General features: G+C 38.9%; 1 protein-coding gene across 1 annotated transcript; it reads left to right on the top strand.

Annotated features, from left to right (window-relative positions):
- Positions 1-14,655: 14,655 nt before the first annotated feature.
- Positions 14,656-17,547, top strand: LOC132650907 (zinc finger protein 431-like; the record flags this gene model as incomplete). The annotated part of the gene is made up of 4 exons (XM_060376241.1): positions 14,656-14,770; positions 14,962-15,022; positions 16,771-17,090; positions 17,519-17,547. Coding segments are annotated over 4 exons (525 nt in total), but the record flags the coding sequence as incomplete, so codon positions are not given.
- Between the last annotated feature and the right edge of the window lie 1,160 nt (positions 17,548-18,707).

The raw sequence follows: 18,707 nt of genomic DNA, 5'->3' as shown, positions 1-18,707 counted from the left end.
GGGTACACGGTTTTTCACAGATACAAGTTAAAACTTAGGTTATCTGAGCCCAGCATGAAGCCATAAATCAAAAATCTTATTTCTTGAAATTTCTCTGATAGGAGACTTCCTCCTCCCCTTTCATCTGACCCTAGCCTATCAGGTCTCATCAGGACTGGCTCCATTGTCTTCCTCTGTGGTTTGGTCAGGCTGCTCACCCCTCAGGAGGAGGTGATCAAAGAGCCAGCCACTGAGTTCATGTCAGAGACTGTCCTTGTTCCCCTTACTAGGGTTCCAACATGAATACTGAGCTGCCATGGGCTACATCTGAGCAGGAGGTCTAAGTTATCTCCATGCATGGTCCTTGGTTGGAGAATCGTCTCAGAAAAGACGAAGTGGGGCATGGATGGAAATGAGGGAGAGAGGGTGAGATTGGGAGAGACTGAGGAAGGGGGCTATAGCTGAGATACAGAGTGAATAAACTTTGATTATTATAAAAAATAAAAATTTAAAAATTCATAATATTCAGAAATGAAATGTATAAGGAATTCACAGTCACAACCAAAATTCTGTTAGCAGCTTTTATACTTTTTGCCAAGAGTGCATTTTGCATTTATTACAAAACACAATCCATATTGTTCTCTAAGAGGATTGTGTAACTCCTGTGAGAGTCATTTATAAAATCTAATAACCTCCTCTGTAGTACTTCTAAATCACTATAAACCTGACAATCCACCAAAGATAAATATAATTTAACATAACTTAAGAATCTTGCAATCATTTTGTCAGCATTGTTTGATTGTACTGAATATGTTTTCTAGACATGCTAATCATCTAGGAATGAGCTTCTTGGAGTATGTGATTCAAACATTTTATATTTACATTATATATGTGTATATTACTGCTAAAGCATTTAAACACCATGGTAATTTCATACAGAAGTCACCTAAAGTTGTATTTTGTTCTTTAATTATAAAATATATAAATAATTAAAAAATTCTCTTGTTAATATTCTAGGATCCCTTCCATTTGTGGGACAGATGGGTAACTCCACTGCATTTGACTAATGGGCTATGGAAGCCTGATCCACCAGGAGGAAGAAGCAGAACTGCCTCCTGAGTGCTGTGGGGGAGCTTAGGCATGCCCTGAGATCTTGAGTTGGGGAGCCTAGGGTCCCCTCCCACAGAGGAGAGCAGCAAGTGGCTGAGCAGCCAAGGTGGGAAGGCTGGGCGGTCCCAAGGCTGGGTGTGCAGACAGGCATAGGTTATCAGAAGACAGGCATTAGTGTTGCTGAAATGCGAATCTCAGCAGATCTGGAGAAGGCGTGGTCCTGGACTGGAAACAAGGGTCAGGGACTAAGAGGCTGTGTCCCTTCCGCACAGTCTAACCCTAAGGGAGACACCCTAACCCTAAGGGAGGGACTCCTGTCATTCAAGACTCTCCAGCCAATCAGGGCCCCGACAGGGCCCGCCTGTCAAGAGAACGGGCCTGTCCTTCCGGGTGCCTAGCTGCACGTTCAGCTCCTGCTGTTTAGCATGCTCTCGTGGTTCCGGGTGAAGAGCTCTGAGTGCTGCCACCGCTGCTTGGGTGCTGCGAGGGAAACTGAGGCAAGCTCCGAAGTCGCAACATGGTGAGTGCGGGGAGGAAAAGGCGGCTGAGCGGTGGGAGCTGGTGTGCGGGGTCTCTTCCGGGACTGGCTAGTCAGCGGCGGCCACTGGGGAGGAACCTTGTGATCCTGGGCTCTCGCTGGAACCAGTGGTGGCATCTGAGTCACTTCACTGAGGGGATCGCATCCGCACAGAGCGTTTGCAGCAGGGGTTCTTGTGCAGAATCATCCTCGTGGCTGGACACCAAACTCGGAATGCTCCAGTTTGTCTTCAGTGTTCCAGCGTCTCTCGTGTCTTCTACATGTTCTGCTCTTAGCATTTAAGCTTTAGGTGTGAGATCCATTCTGGGGTAGTTTTGTGGGAGTTGTAAATGGCATCTCCTGTGTTGGGTAGCACTCCAATATTAAGCTGTTATGAGGAAGGGTAGAAGAATTGATGATGTAAAGGATTTCCAATGCTTGGGAAATAGTGACACTAAGTAGAATTTAGCTGGGGGAGGATTGCCTCTAAAGCACCCCACAGGTAAACAGTATGCTAACCAGGCCTGTTAGAGATTAGCATGCTAGCATACACACGTTGAATGGCTTGTCCAGAAATTTGGCTCCAAACCTAGCAAAGGAGAGAGACAACTGTGATTTACAACCAGCTACCAGGCCGATCCTCTTATCAAAGGACAGGCCTCTACAAAGCTTTTCAAGGGGGTCTTACAGAGTCACAACCCACATTACAGCCTGCGGTGACATAAAGGTATTAAAGTAAGTTTTATTCCTCTGATGTAATTGTCCTCCAGGAGCCTAGTGCTTTCATCTGCTAACCTAGGCCTAGTGCTGCAAGCTTCTAGCCTCCATACAATCCAATATAGGCCTAGAATGTTTTTATCCTCTGAGACTTGGTGCTGAATAAGCTTACCCTTTATAGTTCTTTCTGAACTTTTGCTGGCCTATTCAACTCAGCTGTTCTGGCTCAGACTCCCCTCCAAGGTGACTGAATCAATCTTGCTTTTCTTAGTTTATGACTGAATTGCTCTGCTTGGGCTCATACTAACTTTGGCAATATGTTATAATCTTCTGGATGCCTCTCATTCTCTGGCTCTGTATGTCTTCACCTGTGTCTAGTTTCTCTCTTCAACTTGTGTCTGTAAAAGGCTCCCAGTAAAACTTTTTCTGAATTCTGCAAACTCAACTTGACTGCATTGCCTCTCAATTCATTGACTCAGCTGAACATCCAGAGCAGAAATGGCTAGAACTCAAACATCTGCATGCCTTTTTTTTGTGAGGGCCAGGATTAAAGGTTTGTACCACCACACCCAGATCTAAGATTTTCTTTACTTGAAGCTTGCTCCATACCTGCCTGGGTTTGACCACAAAGATCTGCTTATCTCTTTCTCCTGGGATTAAAGTGTGTCTGTATTCCAACCAGATCATATAGACCTAGAAAGTCTTTGGATGTGATCTCTTGCCAGAACAGCCATGTTCTGAATTAAAATTCATTTATCTAAAGGTCCAGTTTTCTTTTTGATTAAATAAGAGTTTTTTCCACTGGGGTAAGTCTATATTGGTTGACAACACTTTGAAAAGAAAAAATAAAACAAAACTTGTATTCATGGCTGACCTGAGTAATGAAGGCATTCCATGAAGCCTTCATATATGGGGAATGGCATAGTTCTTTCTCAAACCCATTAACATTCTTGGCATAGCCAGTAACAGACTTGGACCTAGGCCTTGAGAGCTTTCACTAAGTTCTCCATGTATTGAGAATAAAATGGAGTTCCTTCTCAAAAGCCAGGAAATGTTTGGGAGTGTAATACTGTCCACTGTAGTTACAGTGAAAGGATTTGCATGTGGAGCATGGTTTCTGCCTCTGTTGAGAACAGGAAGAACAATTTATCATGTACAATTGCTGGGTGAAACAGGGTAGCAATAGCTAGATCAAAGACAAAAGTTTAAGGGAGTCAGCTGCAGGGATCACTCTATGAAGAAGGACATGATTCCCAGAGTGTTGGTGATTTTTCAGTTTCTAGCATGTATTACCTATTGGATGTGAGTGAAACCAGATTGGTGAGTGTTCAATTTGGGTAGGTTAGAGGAAGCCAGTGAGTATTGAATTCCCAAGTAGTTCTAGACTATCCTAGACAGGGTTATGGCTGCTCAGAAATTTGAGACTCAGCTATTGGTGGTAGCTTTGTATGTCAGGTTACCAATCTCAGCAGCTAACACTGCAGGTAGAATCAAGGTCAAGCAGTATCTGATTAATGCTATTAGCTCTACCAGAGAAGGGCCTGCTTTTGTTCAAAGTCAGGATACGTACGTATTTTTTCAATTATATTTATCTTTCTAAAAAAAGTCAATATTTGGTATTACTAAGTTTTATTTTCTTTATGCATCACTGCTCTAATCTCTTATTTGTTTCTCTTCTCCAACATTTCCCAGTCATTAAGAATTTCATTCCTGGAACTGGAGAGATGGCTCAGTGGTTAAAAGCACTGTCTCCTCTTCTAAAAGACCCAGATTTATTTCCCAGCACCCACGTGGCAGCTCACAACTGTCTGCAATGCCAATTCCAAGAGATCTGACACCTTCCCACTAATGCATTGAAAATAAAATTAAAGTAAATAATTTTTTTAAAAAATAATTTCATTCCTATTTATAAGGGATTTCGGATTAGTTTCTGTTTAGAGCAATGTCTCCCAAAACTCAGCCTTTTTTCATGCTGTATATTTAAGACTTGCTTTGAACACCTAATCCTGCCTCTGTGGCCCAGTGTCTTGCAACTCATTTCAGGCTGGACTTTACCTGGTCAATGAAATGGAAAAGAGACCAGTGAATGGGGTTTCTCAAACATCCCTGGCTTTTGTAGGGTGGGCAATTACAAATAAAGAGGTACCTGTGTATGAATTGAGTTCACTCACCAACTTTGAAGCTGGTGTCTTCATTGCACAGCAAGCAGTGTAGAAGAAAGATGGTGAGAGCTTTCCTGCTTGGATAGAAGTGTCAGTTACTCAATTTTAGATGATTAGGAAAAGTCCAGACTGGCACTACTTGGAGTTCACAGACGAAGGCAATCAAGATTCTGGAAGAGGACCTATACTTATTTCTAGAAACCAAATTTCTGTAGTTACACTGGTTCAACAAACACAGAAGACCTGGACAAACTGGAGTGGCCAAGCCTAACATGAATTAAGTTATTATTCTAACAATGGCTCACCCCAAGAGCAAAGGAGTGTATAATACTTAGTCAGCTCTGCTATGCATGTCTAGTCCCAGAAAACTATTGGGTATGAAACCTGTTTCAAATTTTTAAAACAATTTTAGAGATTATATTTGAATCATTTCAACTGTCTCATTCTTCCCTACTATTAAGTCTCAAATGCTGGGACAAGTGGCTGAGATACCCATTTAACAAATCAAAGCTGGCCCACCTGCTGGTTCTCCCAGCATCCTTCTGTTTTTTTACTTGTCGTAGGGTAATGGTTGGCATGCCCAGCCTTCTAACCAAGGGGCTGAGTTCCCCTTCCCCTGGATGGTCTTCCTTATGTAATACAAACATTTTGCTTACCTGGTCTTTTTCATCTATTATTTAACATCCTAGCCTCTTGGTCTGGCTTTCCCCTCTCCTCTTCTCCCTTTCCTCACAAGGCTCACAGTCATGTCCCCTCTGGACTCTCCCAGATGTCCCTGTCTCTATCTATTTTATCCCTTTTATGTATAATAAACTTTCTACTGTACCATATCATCCATGTCCTTATTTATTTTTATCTTTTTTTTTTCATTCATTTCCCATTCACCACTCCTTACTTTCAAATTCATGGTCACTTTTTGCTATAATTGTTGTTACTGTTTGACTTTGACTTGTTTGGCTTTGGGATTTCTCAGGTATGAGGTAGAGATAGCTGCACTGAACATTGATTGTGTGTTGGAACGTACACAGAAAGGACCCTGTGACTTGGAAGAGGAACTGTCTCCTTGTGTCTTGGAAATGGGAAAGTCATACTAAAATACAGATTTCTTAGAGTAGGGTTCTGTGTGTGCCTAAGGTGTGGGCCCAGCTGGGAAGGTCTCAGCTCCCTGAGCTATTTGATCTCATCCCCCAGTAGAGTAGCTGTTAGTGTCCTTAAGCCCAGCTGGGTGGTCAAAGGAAACGAGGGACTCTAGGCAGACCTATCAATCAGTAGCACCAGTGGGAGGTAGCTCATAGTTTGTTTCCAGGATTCTTTTCTGATGCAGCTGAAGAGAACTGTGAGGGGGACTTCAAACCATGCAATGATGAGTGTGTGGGCCACTCTATCAAAACCAGGAGGAACAGATCTGCTAAGCTCTCAGAGTCTGATATTGTGATGCTGAGACTGTGGGTCAACTGTCATTCTGTTGATCTATGTGGTGACTTGGGGATTGGTCCTTGGTCTCTGAATCTTCCTTGAGTGTGGATTCCTTGGGGGCAGTGGGTGGGGGCTGGGAGAATTCCTGTGCATCCCTAGCAGCTTAAAGCTGTGATACTTAAAATATCACTGTCCAGTGCACGTGCACGCCCGCGCACACACACACACACACACACACACACACACACATTGCTTTTGGTGTGTGGTAAGAAGAGAAATTGGAAAACTGATGGTCTGCTCTCTAGAAGTTCTGAACCTTGCATTCCACATTCAGGTTTGTGTGGCAAATTTTATAAATAGTTTTGAAGCTGGAAAAAGTGGGCGATGCAAATCCTCCATCAATTTTTGTTTGGAATCTTTTTATCTTTTTGTTACTTTCAGCCAAAGTGGTGTGATTCAGGAAAATTTAATTTCAGGACACAAAAGGAATTTCTGAGATGCAGAGGCTTTTAAGGTATGCTAGTGTTGTGGAGGTAGATAAGGCAGATTCCATATCTTATGGCACAATCCATGTGGGAGTAAGCAAACATGAAAACACTCAACCACAATGGTTTGTGTATTGCTTTCAGTGGGACTGGATTTGCCTGAAACCACAAGAAAGCATGAGGGGCTTTAGAATCATAGCCCTCTTTTTTGATCACTTTTTTCCACAGTGAGCTCCATCCAGACCATTGAGCATGTGGTCTCTCCTTTTGGAAGAGCGATCTGCAGTAGCTGGTTTGTCAGAAATATACTTTTTAGGGGTCAGTTTGAGTTGCTTTTGTAAGAGTTTTGCAGTCTGTGCTTATTTAATTTGTATACACATATAACCATAAGTAACCTTGGTCAAGTCACATTTTTCCTGGCAGAGTTTCCTTGGGTCTTTTGAGGAAAACTTGAATATATTTTTAGGCTTATGATGTTGGCTTTTTCTCTTTGTCTCCTAATTTGGTCACAACTGTTGTACACATTCTTGATAGTTGTAGCTCTGAGATACATTCTGAGGTCACAGCTGCATATGTGTATACTTTTACTTCATTATCCTATTTGGAATTCTGTGTCGTTTTTCATGGGAAAAAAGCTTTGGAATCAGCTTTCCTCTTAGAAATTTTCTTTGGATTCTGGTGAATTCATATTGAAATAGAAAATAGCCAACATCTTTTTTAAAAATACATCATTCCATTGGTGTTGTTTACTCTAGTATAAAAGGGTAAATGATATCCTACATAATCATTTGTTTAGCAAACTACAGTTAGTATATAAAATTGAAAGTGATGAAATAATTTACGCAGCCATAGAAAGAAGACTTCAGTATAGAGTTTACCGACACAAAATGCATTGCTATGGTCACAAAAGCTATCTCCCCATGTATAATTTGAGAAGACAAAAAGTGAAAGTAAAACATGGTTCTCAATTGAACAATAAATTTGAATGTGGTATGGGATCATGTATTAGCATACAAAATAATCTCATGATAGCAGAATTTAGGAATTCCCACAGATTCAAACTAAAATTAAGTAACATCAGGTTGTGTTCTTATAGTTCATGTAAAACTGCAAGTATTTAGTGTTTGTAATCTGATGCATTTGTTAGTGTTACCTACAACCACACCTCCTCATTACCAAAAAACTCACAATAAATCATGTTCTTCTCACATTCTCATTGTATCCATGTGTTTACGTGTGCCTACATTGCACGTAGCTCTCATAAAATGACAAAATTGCTATTGATCCCAGCAGTCTTCTCAGTAAAGTTTTATGTACTTTTGATTGGTTTTAAAACAGTATTTGAATTCTCATGATTTTTGCGTTCATGTTCATGGTAAATAACTTTTAAAATAACCTAATTCCTTATTTGTTGAGGTTATGGTTTGTGACTCAGAAGGATGGTAAGGTAAATCAATGAAGACAATAGCAATGGTAAAGGGATTACACACTTATAAAAGACTTTCACAGTCAGTGCTGTATTGGTCATGAAACTGTATAATTACAGCATAATCAATGTCAAATCAAGAAACTTCTCTCTCTCTCTGATTTCAATCTTGCTGCATTCCCATTTATCCTTTGGGTAGGAGAGCTTCAGTCATCTTGTCTACCTTATAGTTCACAAGAGAAAATGAAGGGCAGAAACAGCACAACCTAGCTGAAGCAATCACTTTCAAAGAATTTTTGTAACTTATTTTTATTTGGTATGTGGGGAAGGAAAATCAAATATCAGGCTTTTTAGAGCAAAAGTTGTTACAGAAATAAAAAGCAAATGTACTTTTACAATATACTATAAAATGCAGAAAGTTAGTTTATTTTGATGGCATAAGAGTTTTCTGCCAATGAGTCATGCTGCATGAAGTGAAAAAATGAGTTAAGAAACAGACTGACTTGTTTTGTTTGAATTGAAATAATGACAAATTACAGTTGAATAAAAATGTAATAGTGTTAGAGAAGTAATACTTTTCTTACTTTTGTTTTTATTAGCTAACCCACCTTAGATGATGACACTTTTATTTTTATTGGGAAAACATGTTTAAACACTTAGCATTTTAAAATATCAGTTTGTATATACTTAATGTATTATATAGTTAATGCATAAATAGTGTATAACATTACATAATTATTTCCATTATTGTGAATATGATTCAAATTTACTTTTTTGTTTTTTTTAAAACTATATATTTAATTAATGTTCTATCAGCATTTGTACCTGCATGCCAGAAGAGGGCAACATATCTCAGTATAGATGATTCTGAGCCACCATGTGGTTTCTGGGAATTAAACTCAGGACCTCTGAAAGAATAGAGAGTGTTCTTATCTGCTGAATCACCTCTCTAGCTCCAAACTTTAGTTTTTATTATAGAGAAGAAAGAGTACTCTTTTGGAATTAAGTGAGCAGGGACCCCTGTAATTCCACATAACAGCAGAAAATTACCTTATTTTACCTGTGTGATATATATTTCACATTGGTGAGAGCAAAACATCTGATTTCATAGATCTAGATAAGACTAAAGAATAAGCTTGTTAAACTCCTCTTTGCACACAGAATAATAACTGTACATCATGATTTTTTTTCTTTGTCTTCACTATTTCACTTCTCTTTGATTGCTTCCCTTCTTTGCATTTTTAGGTAGGAAAATTAAATTAATGCTTTTTATTTGAAAAGGATTCTTCCCTCATATAATATATTCTGACCACTGTTTTCCTTCCCTCCCCTTCTCCCACATCCAGCATACCTCCCTTCTTCCCCATAACTACTTCCTTCCTCTGTATCCATTTCAGAAAAGAACAGGCCTCTAAGATAGGACTGCCAAACAAGATACAAAAAAGACAAGGCCAACAGACCTCACAGTGAGGATGGACAAGGAACCCAATAGGGGAAAAAGAGTCTCAAGAGCAGGTGAGAGAGTCAAAGCTACACCTGTTCTTAATGTTAGGAGTCTCACAAAAATATAGAACTAACAGCCATGACATCTCAGCAGTGGACCTGGAGCGGACACATGCACACACAATTCTTGCTGTTTATGTCTTGGAGACATTCCTGGCCATCAAGGGAGTGGGTTCCATCTCATGGATTGGGCTGCAAGTTATACCAAACATTAGCTCACCACTCAAGCAAGTTTGGGGCCATCACTCCCCCTTTACATCTTGCACGCAGTACAGATTTTAGGTGGAGGAGTTTTTATTCTGGATTTGTGTCCAGATTTCTTTTCTGAGAGCCTGTACAGTACTGTCTCACCCCAAAGAGACTAGAACATAGGGGTGAAATCTTTCAGCCTGCACCTGGTCCACCTCTCCACTTTCAGTGCACTGTGTATAAGCTTTGCTCCAGAGTGTGCCCCTGCTGTTGTTTTTCAGAGAGCAACACTCTCTCCTAACATCAGCCTGGGCTTTGAGGCATCCACATATCCAGTTGTGTGAGAAAATAAAATGTTTGCTGGATTTGTTTTCCCTCAAACCAGCAATGGAGGAGTGTTCCCCTTCCCCAACACCTTTGTCAGTGTGACTGAGCTGTCACTTGTCCTGTTAAACTTCACCATTCTGACATGTGTAAAATTAAACCTCAAAGTAGTTTCCATTTGCATTTCCTTAAAGGCTAAGGATGCTTAACCTGAATAGTGTCTCTCAGCCATCTGAGATTCTCCTGTTGAGAATTCTATTTTGAGATCTGTTCTGTGTTTTTTTTTTATTTTTTAATATTAGTTACAGTTTATTAACTTTTTATCCCAGCTGTAGCCCACTCCCTCACTCCCTTCCAATCCCACCCTCTTTCCCTCATTTTCCCCATGCCCCTTTCCAAGGCCACTGATAAGGGAGGTCTTCCTCACCTTAGCTTATCAGGTATCTTCAGGACTGGCTGCAATGTTCACCTTTGTGGTCTAGGAAGGCTGCTCCTCCCTGGGGTGGGGGGTAGATCAAAGAGACAACCATTGAGTTCATGTCATAAACAGTCCCTGTTCCCATTACTAGAGAACACACTTGGTTACTAAGCTACCATGGGTTCCATCCAAGCAGGGGTTCTAGGTTATATCCATACATGGTCCTTGATTGGAGATACAGTCTCATAAAAGATCCCTGTGCCCAGATATATTTGGTCCTTGTGGAGGTCCTGTCCTCTCCAGGTGATACTAACTTGCCCTCAGAGGATCAGACCCAAAGTGCAAGTGATGCTCAGCACAGGACTCACTGCCTGGGGAGATGTTTTTCTAAAAAAATAAAATAAAATTTCTTAAGCATAAGAGTAAAAGCTCTGATCTAAGAAGGTTTGTGAGGATGGCAACAATGTCTGATTTAATGCACACACAGACACATACAGATAATAATAATCAGAGGTCCCCTCATCCACCCACTCAAATTAAAAAAAAAATAGTTAAGAAACCCCACCTTAAACAAATCCTTAAAAGTCTAAGGTCTTGCCAGCCATGCTTGTGCAAGCCTTTAATCCAGGCACCTGAAAGGCAGACACAGGCTGTTCTCTGTGAGTTCAGTGTTGGCCTGGTTGACAAAGAGAGTCCAGCAGAGACAGGCCTACATGATGAAACCCGGCCTTAAAAAAATAAAAAAAAAATAAAAATAAATAAAATTAAAACAGAAAATCTGAGATGGATGTAGTGGCACAGGGCTTGAATACCAGCCCTCTGGCAGGAATAAGCAGGCCAGTCTCAGCGAGTTCAATGTCAGCCTGGCCTACAGATCTAGTCCAAGATAGGGCTAGTCTAGTCCAGGGCTAAAAGAAGAAGCCCTGTCTCAAAATACCAACTCGTGTGTGTGTGTGTGTGTGTGTGTGTATACATACATATATATGTATTAGCTGTATACATACACAGAGAAATTTATTCTGTCAGTTCATTTCATGCAGAGAGCCTTCACTAGTGCAGGTTTCTGTTTTCTTCATCTTCCTATTGAGGAAGAAGTTTTACCTGATAGTACTCCAAAGTGCCATGTTTTTCCTGCCTTTTTTCTCCTGGGTTTTCTCTTATCTTCCAGGAGAAAAGTGGCAGCAGTTAACCTGATCCCAGTGTGAAGTCACAGAACAAAAAAACTCCTTGCATTTTCTTAAATCTCTCTTTAATTCTTAAAATTCTTGGCACCCTTCCACCTGTTGGGCAGAGTGTTCACTCTACTGCAGGTTGAATAATGGTTGTGCAGCTATCCAAGTTGATTCAAGGAGGAAGAGGGTAATTGTATCCTGAGTGCTGAAAGACACAGGGTAGGCTAGGGGAGGACAGGCACAAATGATGATGAAATGCAAATATGTGTAGATCTGAAGGTTTGGTCCTAAAAGAGAAGCCTGGACCGGGAATCACTAAGCCTTGTCCCTTCAGTACACTGTAATCCTAAGGGAGGTGCTCATGTCACTCAAGACTCATTGGCCAATCAGATGCTTTCATTCCTGCAGTCAGAGGGAGAGGCAGGTTCTTCCTGGTGCCTTGCTGCATCTTTGCTCTTTAGCTGAGAATGGTTGGTTGAATGGTTGGCCTGCTCTGGTATAAGCACTGCTGCTGTGTACTGTGAGGGGATTTCAGCCAAGTTCCAAAGTTGCAACATGGTGAGTGTGTGGCCACGGCCCCCAGCCTGGTGGAGCAGGAGACTGAACAGCAAGAAAAGCTGTTTAGGGTCCTTCCTGAGGCTGAGCGGGAACCAGCAGCCAGAAACAGCCACCAGAGAGGCCCCATTTCCTAGCACTGAACATAGCAGGGCATCTGAATAGCTCCAGTATATTGACTTCTGGTTGGGAACAGAGAGAACTCACTTCTGGAACAGGAGGTTAAACTGAATGCTTTATTTTCTGAGCTCAGGAAAGAGGCCAGTTCAGATCTGAACGGTGCCCCAGGGTATGCTTTATTGTATATTTAAAGGGTTAAATCCACAAGGTGAGGGCCCATTGCACAGAGTCGGGGTCATCCAATCAAATGTGGGTTAAGCAAGGGAGTTTATGTTGGAGGCTTTGCTGATCCAGTACACCTGGGCTCAAGACTTTTAAATGTTTTCTAAGACATTTGGCCTGGAACCTAAGGCCTCTAATTTATATCACTTGACATTTGTTCCAGAGCTCAAGGTGATAAGGCAACTAAGAAGTGTGTTTATATATATATATATATATATATATATATGTGTGTGTGTGTGTGTGTGTGTGTATTTATATATATATGTATAATTGTATATATATATATATATTTACAATTTAAGGCACCTAGGTTAAAGTAACAGCAAGTTTAACCAGTTAACTGGTAATTAGGGTAATGTTTCAATGTGTTCAGTGGAAAACAGCGCGGCAACCTTGGGACTGTAAAGTTAGATTTATCTTGCTAGTAAACTGGAAGGGCTGCTTGGGGAAGGTTGGGCTCTGGAGGCCACCTCTTACACACTATGTGTATGCATGTTTTGTGGAAGTTGTAAATAACATGTATTGAGTAGCATTTCAGCTGTGATGTAAATGCATAGAACCATTGATGTACAAGATTTTCAGTGCTTAGGTGACAAGACATCACACCAAGTAGAATTTATCTAAGGGCTGTATTAAAACAATCCATTTATAAGTAGCATCCCAACCCAGCCTGTTAGAGATTGGGATGCTAGGAAACCTGTTTGCTCAAGAGGATAGTCAACAAATTTGTCTCCAGCCATAACCGAGAAAGCCCCTGATTCATACCAACCATTGGCCCATCTCCATGTCAAAGAAGAGACATCTAACAAGCTGCTTAGTGGGCCATTACAGAATCAGAGCCAACATTAAAGCCTGATGTGCCATAAAGTTGCAGTTTTCTTCTTGAGAAAAGCATAGTTCGGTCACACAGGCAAGACATCTGATGAAAACAGTTGAACAGAGAAAACACTGTTGTGTTGAGGGCTGCCCTGACCAAACAAAGTGTTCCCAACCACTTTGTGTTTATCAACTGTAGGAATTTTCTGGTAGAATTTCTTGGGTCACCTAGGTATACTAGTCAATCATCTGTGAATAATGATACTTTGAATTTTTCCTTTCCAATCTGTATATCCGTAATAACCTTCAGTGGTCTTATTGCTTTAATAGGACATAAGGAATATATTGAAGAGATATGGATTGGGGAGGCATCCTTGTCCTGTACCTCATATGAGTGGAATTTCTTTAACTTTCTCTCTAAATAATTTGATGTTAGCCCTCACCTTGCTTTTTACTGCCTTTATTATGTTAAGTATGTGCCTGATTCCTTATATGACTGATTTCTCCAAGTCTTTTAACATGAAGGTGTGTTAGATTTTGTCATAGGCTTTTTCTCATCTAATGAGTTGATCATGCGATCTTGGTCTTTCAGTTTGATTATATGGTGGGTTTTCATATGTTGAACCATCCCTGTATCCCTGAGATTAAGCCAATTTGTTCATCATGTATATCTTTGATGTGTGCTTAGATTTGTTTTGTATTTTATAGAATATATTTGTGTTACAGACAGCTATTAGCTGTCATGTGGGTGCTGAGAATTTAACCCAGGTCTTCTGGAAGAACAGACAGTGTTCTTAACCACTGAGTCATACCTCCATCCCCCATATTGCCTATTTATGATCAACATTTAAATTGCTAATATTTTCTCTCTACTTTTGTAATTATTCAAACATACATTTCATTTTTAAAAAATATTAATATTACAGTTTAAAATGAGGCACTTCAGGTTTCGAGTTATTTATGCAGAACTGGAGTGGATGTATAAATCTTTGTAGAAACTTGAGAAAGTTTTTTTCTTATTTGTTAGATTAATTTTTACATATTATTCAGGATCTCATTATGTACCCATGAGTGTCCTGGAACTTATTGCATAAGGCAGTCTACCATCCAGCGCTATGAGATACACCAGCCTCTGTTTCCTGAGTGATTTTGGAATTAAAGTCATCAGAAAATACACCCAGCCCGCCCATTCTTATAAGAGTCAGGAATCGTTTATACTATTTCTCTCATGTGGGCTCAGTACTGTTTTTCTGTTAACTCTCTCTCTCTCCATCTTTATCTGTTAATTGACGTTTCTCTTGCAAGTCTGTAGCCTAGTTAAATGATGAAAAAATAGAGGTGAACTTCACTATTCAGTTTCCTCCTATAAAGAGTTAGTTATTTCATTAAAACTTGTGTGTCACAAAATAAGTAGAAGAAACACCAGAATACTTTGAAAATACTGTAAATGAAGGATACATTGCCAGGATTCTAAGTATCATGCTTTCTGTTGTACACGTGTGGATATTTTAGAGTATATTGACCTACAATGATGTGCATGTGAACTTCGCTCGAGAAGAGTGGGCTTTGCTGGATCCTTCCCAGAGGAATCTCTACAAAGATGTGATGCTAGAGACCTACAGGAACCTCACTGCTATAGGTAGGACAGTGAATTTTCTTTACTTCTTAAAATATGGGGAAACACTTCATTCATTATTGATGTGCTTCTGTAATTTCTATTGAGGATGAGGAAGAATGAGATGAATGGTTCTTTGACTGACCATAGATCACGACTTAAACTTTGTATTACTTCCAATAATAAATCATACATTTTCTGTTACTGTATTTTAGGCTACAATTGGGAAAGTCATAATATAGAAGAGCATTGTCAAAGTTCTAGAAGACATGCAAGGTAATTTTCATTGTAACCTGATATGAATATTGTTCTGAGAAAATTTTAATACATTCTGGAAGTTTGAAAGAGAAGGTACGGTGTAAATGAACTATTTTAAGTGTATTTATTGATGATGACTAACTTGTTATTAAACCATGTACCTCCATGTTAGGTATTTGATGTGTGTTTGCAAGGCACTCCTCTAAGAAAGAATGCAAGGAAAACATACTTACGCAAGATCAATGTTTAAATTGTTTACTCATTAGCACTATGAGGTAAAACTGCAATTTGTTTAGTCTTCTACAACTCAGATATTACCAAATGTATTCACAATAAATACGTGATGAAAGTATATCCAAAACATTATACTAATCAACTCGTCCATAGTAAAATGGGGTTACTTACATACTTGTAGTAATATGCCTAAGTTTTGTGAGAAGGGCAGTTTTTTGGAGTCAAGAATGTTGTGGAAAACCCATAATCCCTATAGCACATGTCTGTGATGAACAAAAATCAAATGTGTGAATGCATCATGAAATCATGTCATTTATTATTATTATTTTAATAGTTATATCATGATGTATCACAATGAGTTCAAGTCATTTTAATATATGTATAATAAAAGAAACAATGTACCACCCAGAACAACTAAAAGGTATAGTAGTCCCCATTTTGAGTAGATGTTTAAAAATTGATATCTATTATGCTTTATATGGGCTATTTAGAACTGCCAGTATTACAAATAATGACACAGAGGCTTTTTAATATTTTAAAGCTTAGGCAATTTACCTGGGCAGATTCTGAACCTTTTTTTCCCTAACACAAACCTAGCACAGTGTCTAAAAGCATGGCCAGTTCTACCTCTTTGTTCATGTTTGTATCCATCTTTTAACCTCAGTGTCATGCTGGTGAGTGGCCTGTCATTTGCTTTCTTCTTTCCAGCAACCCTCTCTCACTCAGAAGTTCTGTCCTCCATTTTGTGCCCTGCTATCACTTATTAGCTCTTTCTTATTTCCAATAGATAATTAAGGAAGCACAAATGTTTCAAAATATAGGACAGGTGATCGGCCATACAACTAACAATACTATGATTTCGTCAGTAGTATTCACATATACTGGCACACTTTCACACAATATACACCAACATCAATTAACTGGTTATTCACCTTCATTATGAATTCTTACAAAATCACACTGCAAAAAAATAAGTTTTAGGAATATACAAATTATTATTTTTCTCACAGTTATCTTTACATATTTAATATGGCACACAGTATGGGGAAAGTTATTAATCCAGTCATTGTGTTAAAGCACTGAGGTATTGCAGTTTTCTACAAATATGTGGTAAAACATCTTATAGAAGAAAGTATATAATAAATGTGAGCCAGGTAACAAATATTTTTACCATCACAGGTATTTTCAAATATGCAAAAAAACCCGTAGAGAAGGAGAACACCGTGAATATAAAAATAATGATGAAAACTCAAAATGTAATTCTTCTTTACCTTTAATTCAAATTGCAAAATTAAGTCATGTGGCAAAAACATCCATTAGTTTAATGACTGTGGAAAAGGTGTCATATGTGCCAATTATCTTTGCAGGTATGAAAACAATCATTGTGCCGACAAACTCCTTGAAGATACTCAATATGAATTATTTGCACATCACAGTACTCCCCACGCATGTAAAAGTATGCATACTGGTGTGGATCACTATGAATGTAGCCTATATAGTAATGCCTTTGCAAATAAAAGTCATATCCTAAGACATAAAAGGATACATATAGGAGAGAAACCTCATGAATGTAACCGATGTGGTAAAGCCTTTGCATGTAACAGTCATCTAGTACATAAAAGAACTCACACTGGAGAGAAACCTTATGAATGTAACCAATGTGGTAAAGCCTTCGCACAGAGCAGTCATCTCCTAATACATAAAAGAACTCACACTGGAGAGAATCCTTATGAATGTAACCAATGTGGTAAAGCCTTTGCATGTAACATTAGTCTCCAAAAACATAAAAGAACTCACACTGGAGAGAAACCTTATGAATGTAACCAATGTGGTAAAGCATTTGCATGCAACAGTAATCTCCTTGTTCATAAAAACTCACACTGGAGAGAAACCTTATGAATGTAACCAATGTGGTAAAGCCTTTGCATCTAACAGTGATCTTCTAAGACATAAAAGAACTCACATTGGAGAGAAACCTTATGAATGTAACCAATGTGGGAAAGCTTTTGCAAAGAACAGTCAACTCCTAGTACATAAAAGAATTCACACTGGAGAGAAACCTATTGAATGTAACCAGTGTGGTAAAGCCTTTGCAGATAACAGTGTTCTCCAAAGACATAAAAATCTATGTTGCAGAAAATCCTTATGAATATAGCTAATGTCATGAAGTCTTTTCATGTAAGACTTATCTTGAAGAAGAAGACTTATTGGAGTGAAACCCTATGAATATAACCAATGTGTGAAAAAGTTTGCATGACATAATAATCTTCATGTCCATAGAAGACGCACACTGGATAGAAACTTTATGAATGTAACCAATGTGATAAAGCATTTTTACATAATAGTAATCTATGACATAAAAAACGCATACTAGAGAGAAACCTTATGAATGTAGCTAAGGTGGTAAAGCCATTGCATGTTACAGTAGTCTCCTAATACAATAAATAACTCACACTGGAGAGAACTCTTATGGATGTAATCAATGTGTGCAAGCCTTTGTATGTAACAGTCATCTAATACACAAAAGACCTCACCCTTGAGAGAAACCTTAATAATGTAATCTATATGGTAACGCCTTTTCACGTAACAGTAATCTCCTAATAAAAATTTGCTCTTCACAATCATCTTCAACGTCATGAAAGAATTCATATTGGAACAAAAGACTATGAGTGTATTTACATGGTGAAGCTACTCCACATTTGTATAATCTTTGTCATCAGAAAAGAATTCATACAGAGAGAAAATTTATGAATGTGTTAAAATGGTTGAGCTTTGCACATATCTGTATTCTACATCATCATAAAAGTTTCAAAATGGAGAGAAAATCTGAGAATATAATCAATATGGTAAGGCTTTTGTGTTCTGTCCACTGAACCCAATATAACTCAAACAGATCAATACAGATAAAAAAATATTGTCATCCAGTTTGATGAAGGACACATAATGTTGAACTGTGATGCCTACCCAACCAATGAGCCAGAAAGTTCCAGAGGTTCTGAGCTATAAAATCATAAACATCTTTAGCATTTTACAACTGAATTATTTCCATCAGTCATGGTTTAGGGATATGGGATTTGTTTATATCATTGAGGAAGACTCCTGATGCAAAATGTAGGTTTTACAGTCAAAACAATCATATCCATTTGTTCTTTTGTGGTTAGGAAAAGGTATTATGTTTTAGGAAAGAAAATCTGTGGTTTCGGTCAGTCAATATGTTATGGGACCAGAAATCATGGTATGGAACAGTCATGTTTTGGGCAACAAAAGTTAAGTAATTAAAGCCGGTCAACTATTGAGAAGTCTACAGCTTTCCTAGGGACTATGAACTTAAATCAATGAAGGCTGGTAACTAAAAGGAAATACTTAGGACAAATTGCTTTTGCATGTTCCCACATATAATTTGCTTTTACATGTTTTCCATATCAAAGTCATCTTCAAGTATACAAATGGTCAGATAGTAGAGAGAAGC

This window comes from Meriones unguiculatus (assembly GCF_030254825.1).
Source record: "Meriones unguiculatus strain TT.TT164.6M chromosome 13 unlocalized genomic scaffold, Bangor_MerUng_6.1 Chr13_unordered_Scaffold_34, whole genome shotgun sequence".
Lineage (NCBI taxonomy): Eukaryota > Metazoa > Chordata > Mammalia > Rodentia > Muridae > Meriones > Meriones unguiculatus.
The sequence above is the reverse complement of the archived record's forward strand: the minus strand, read 5'-3'. Positions and strand labels throughout refer to the sequence as shown.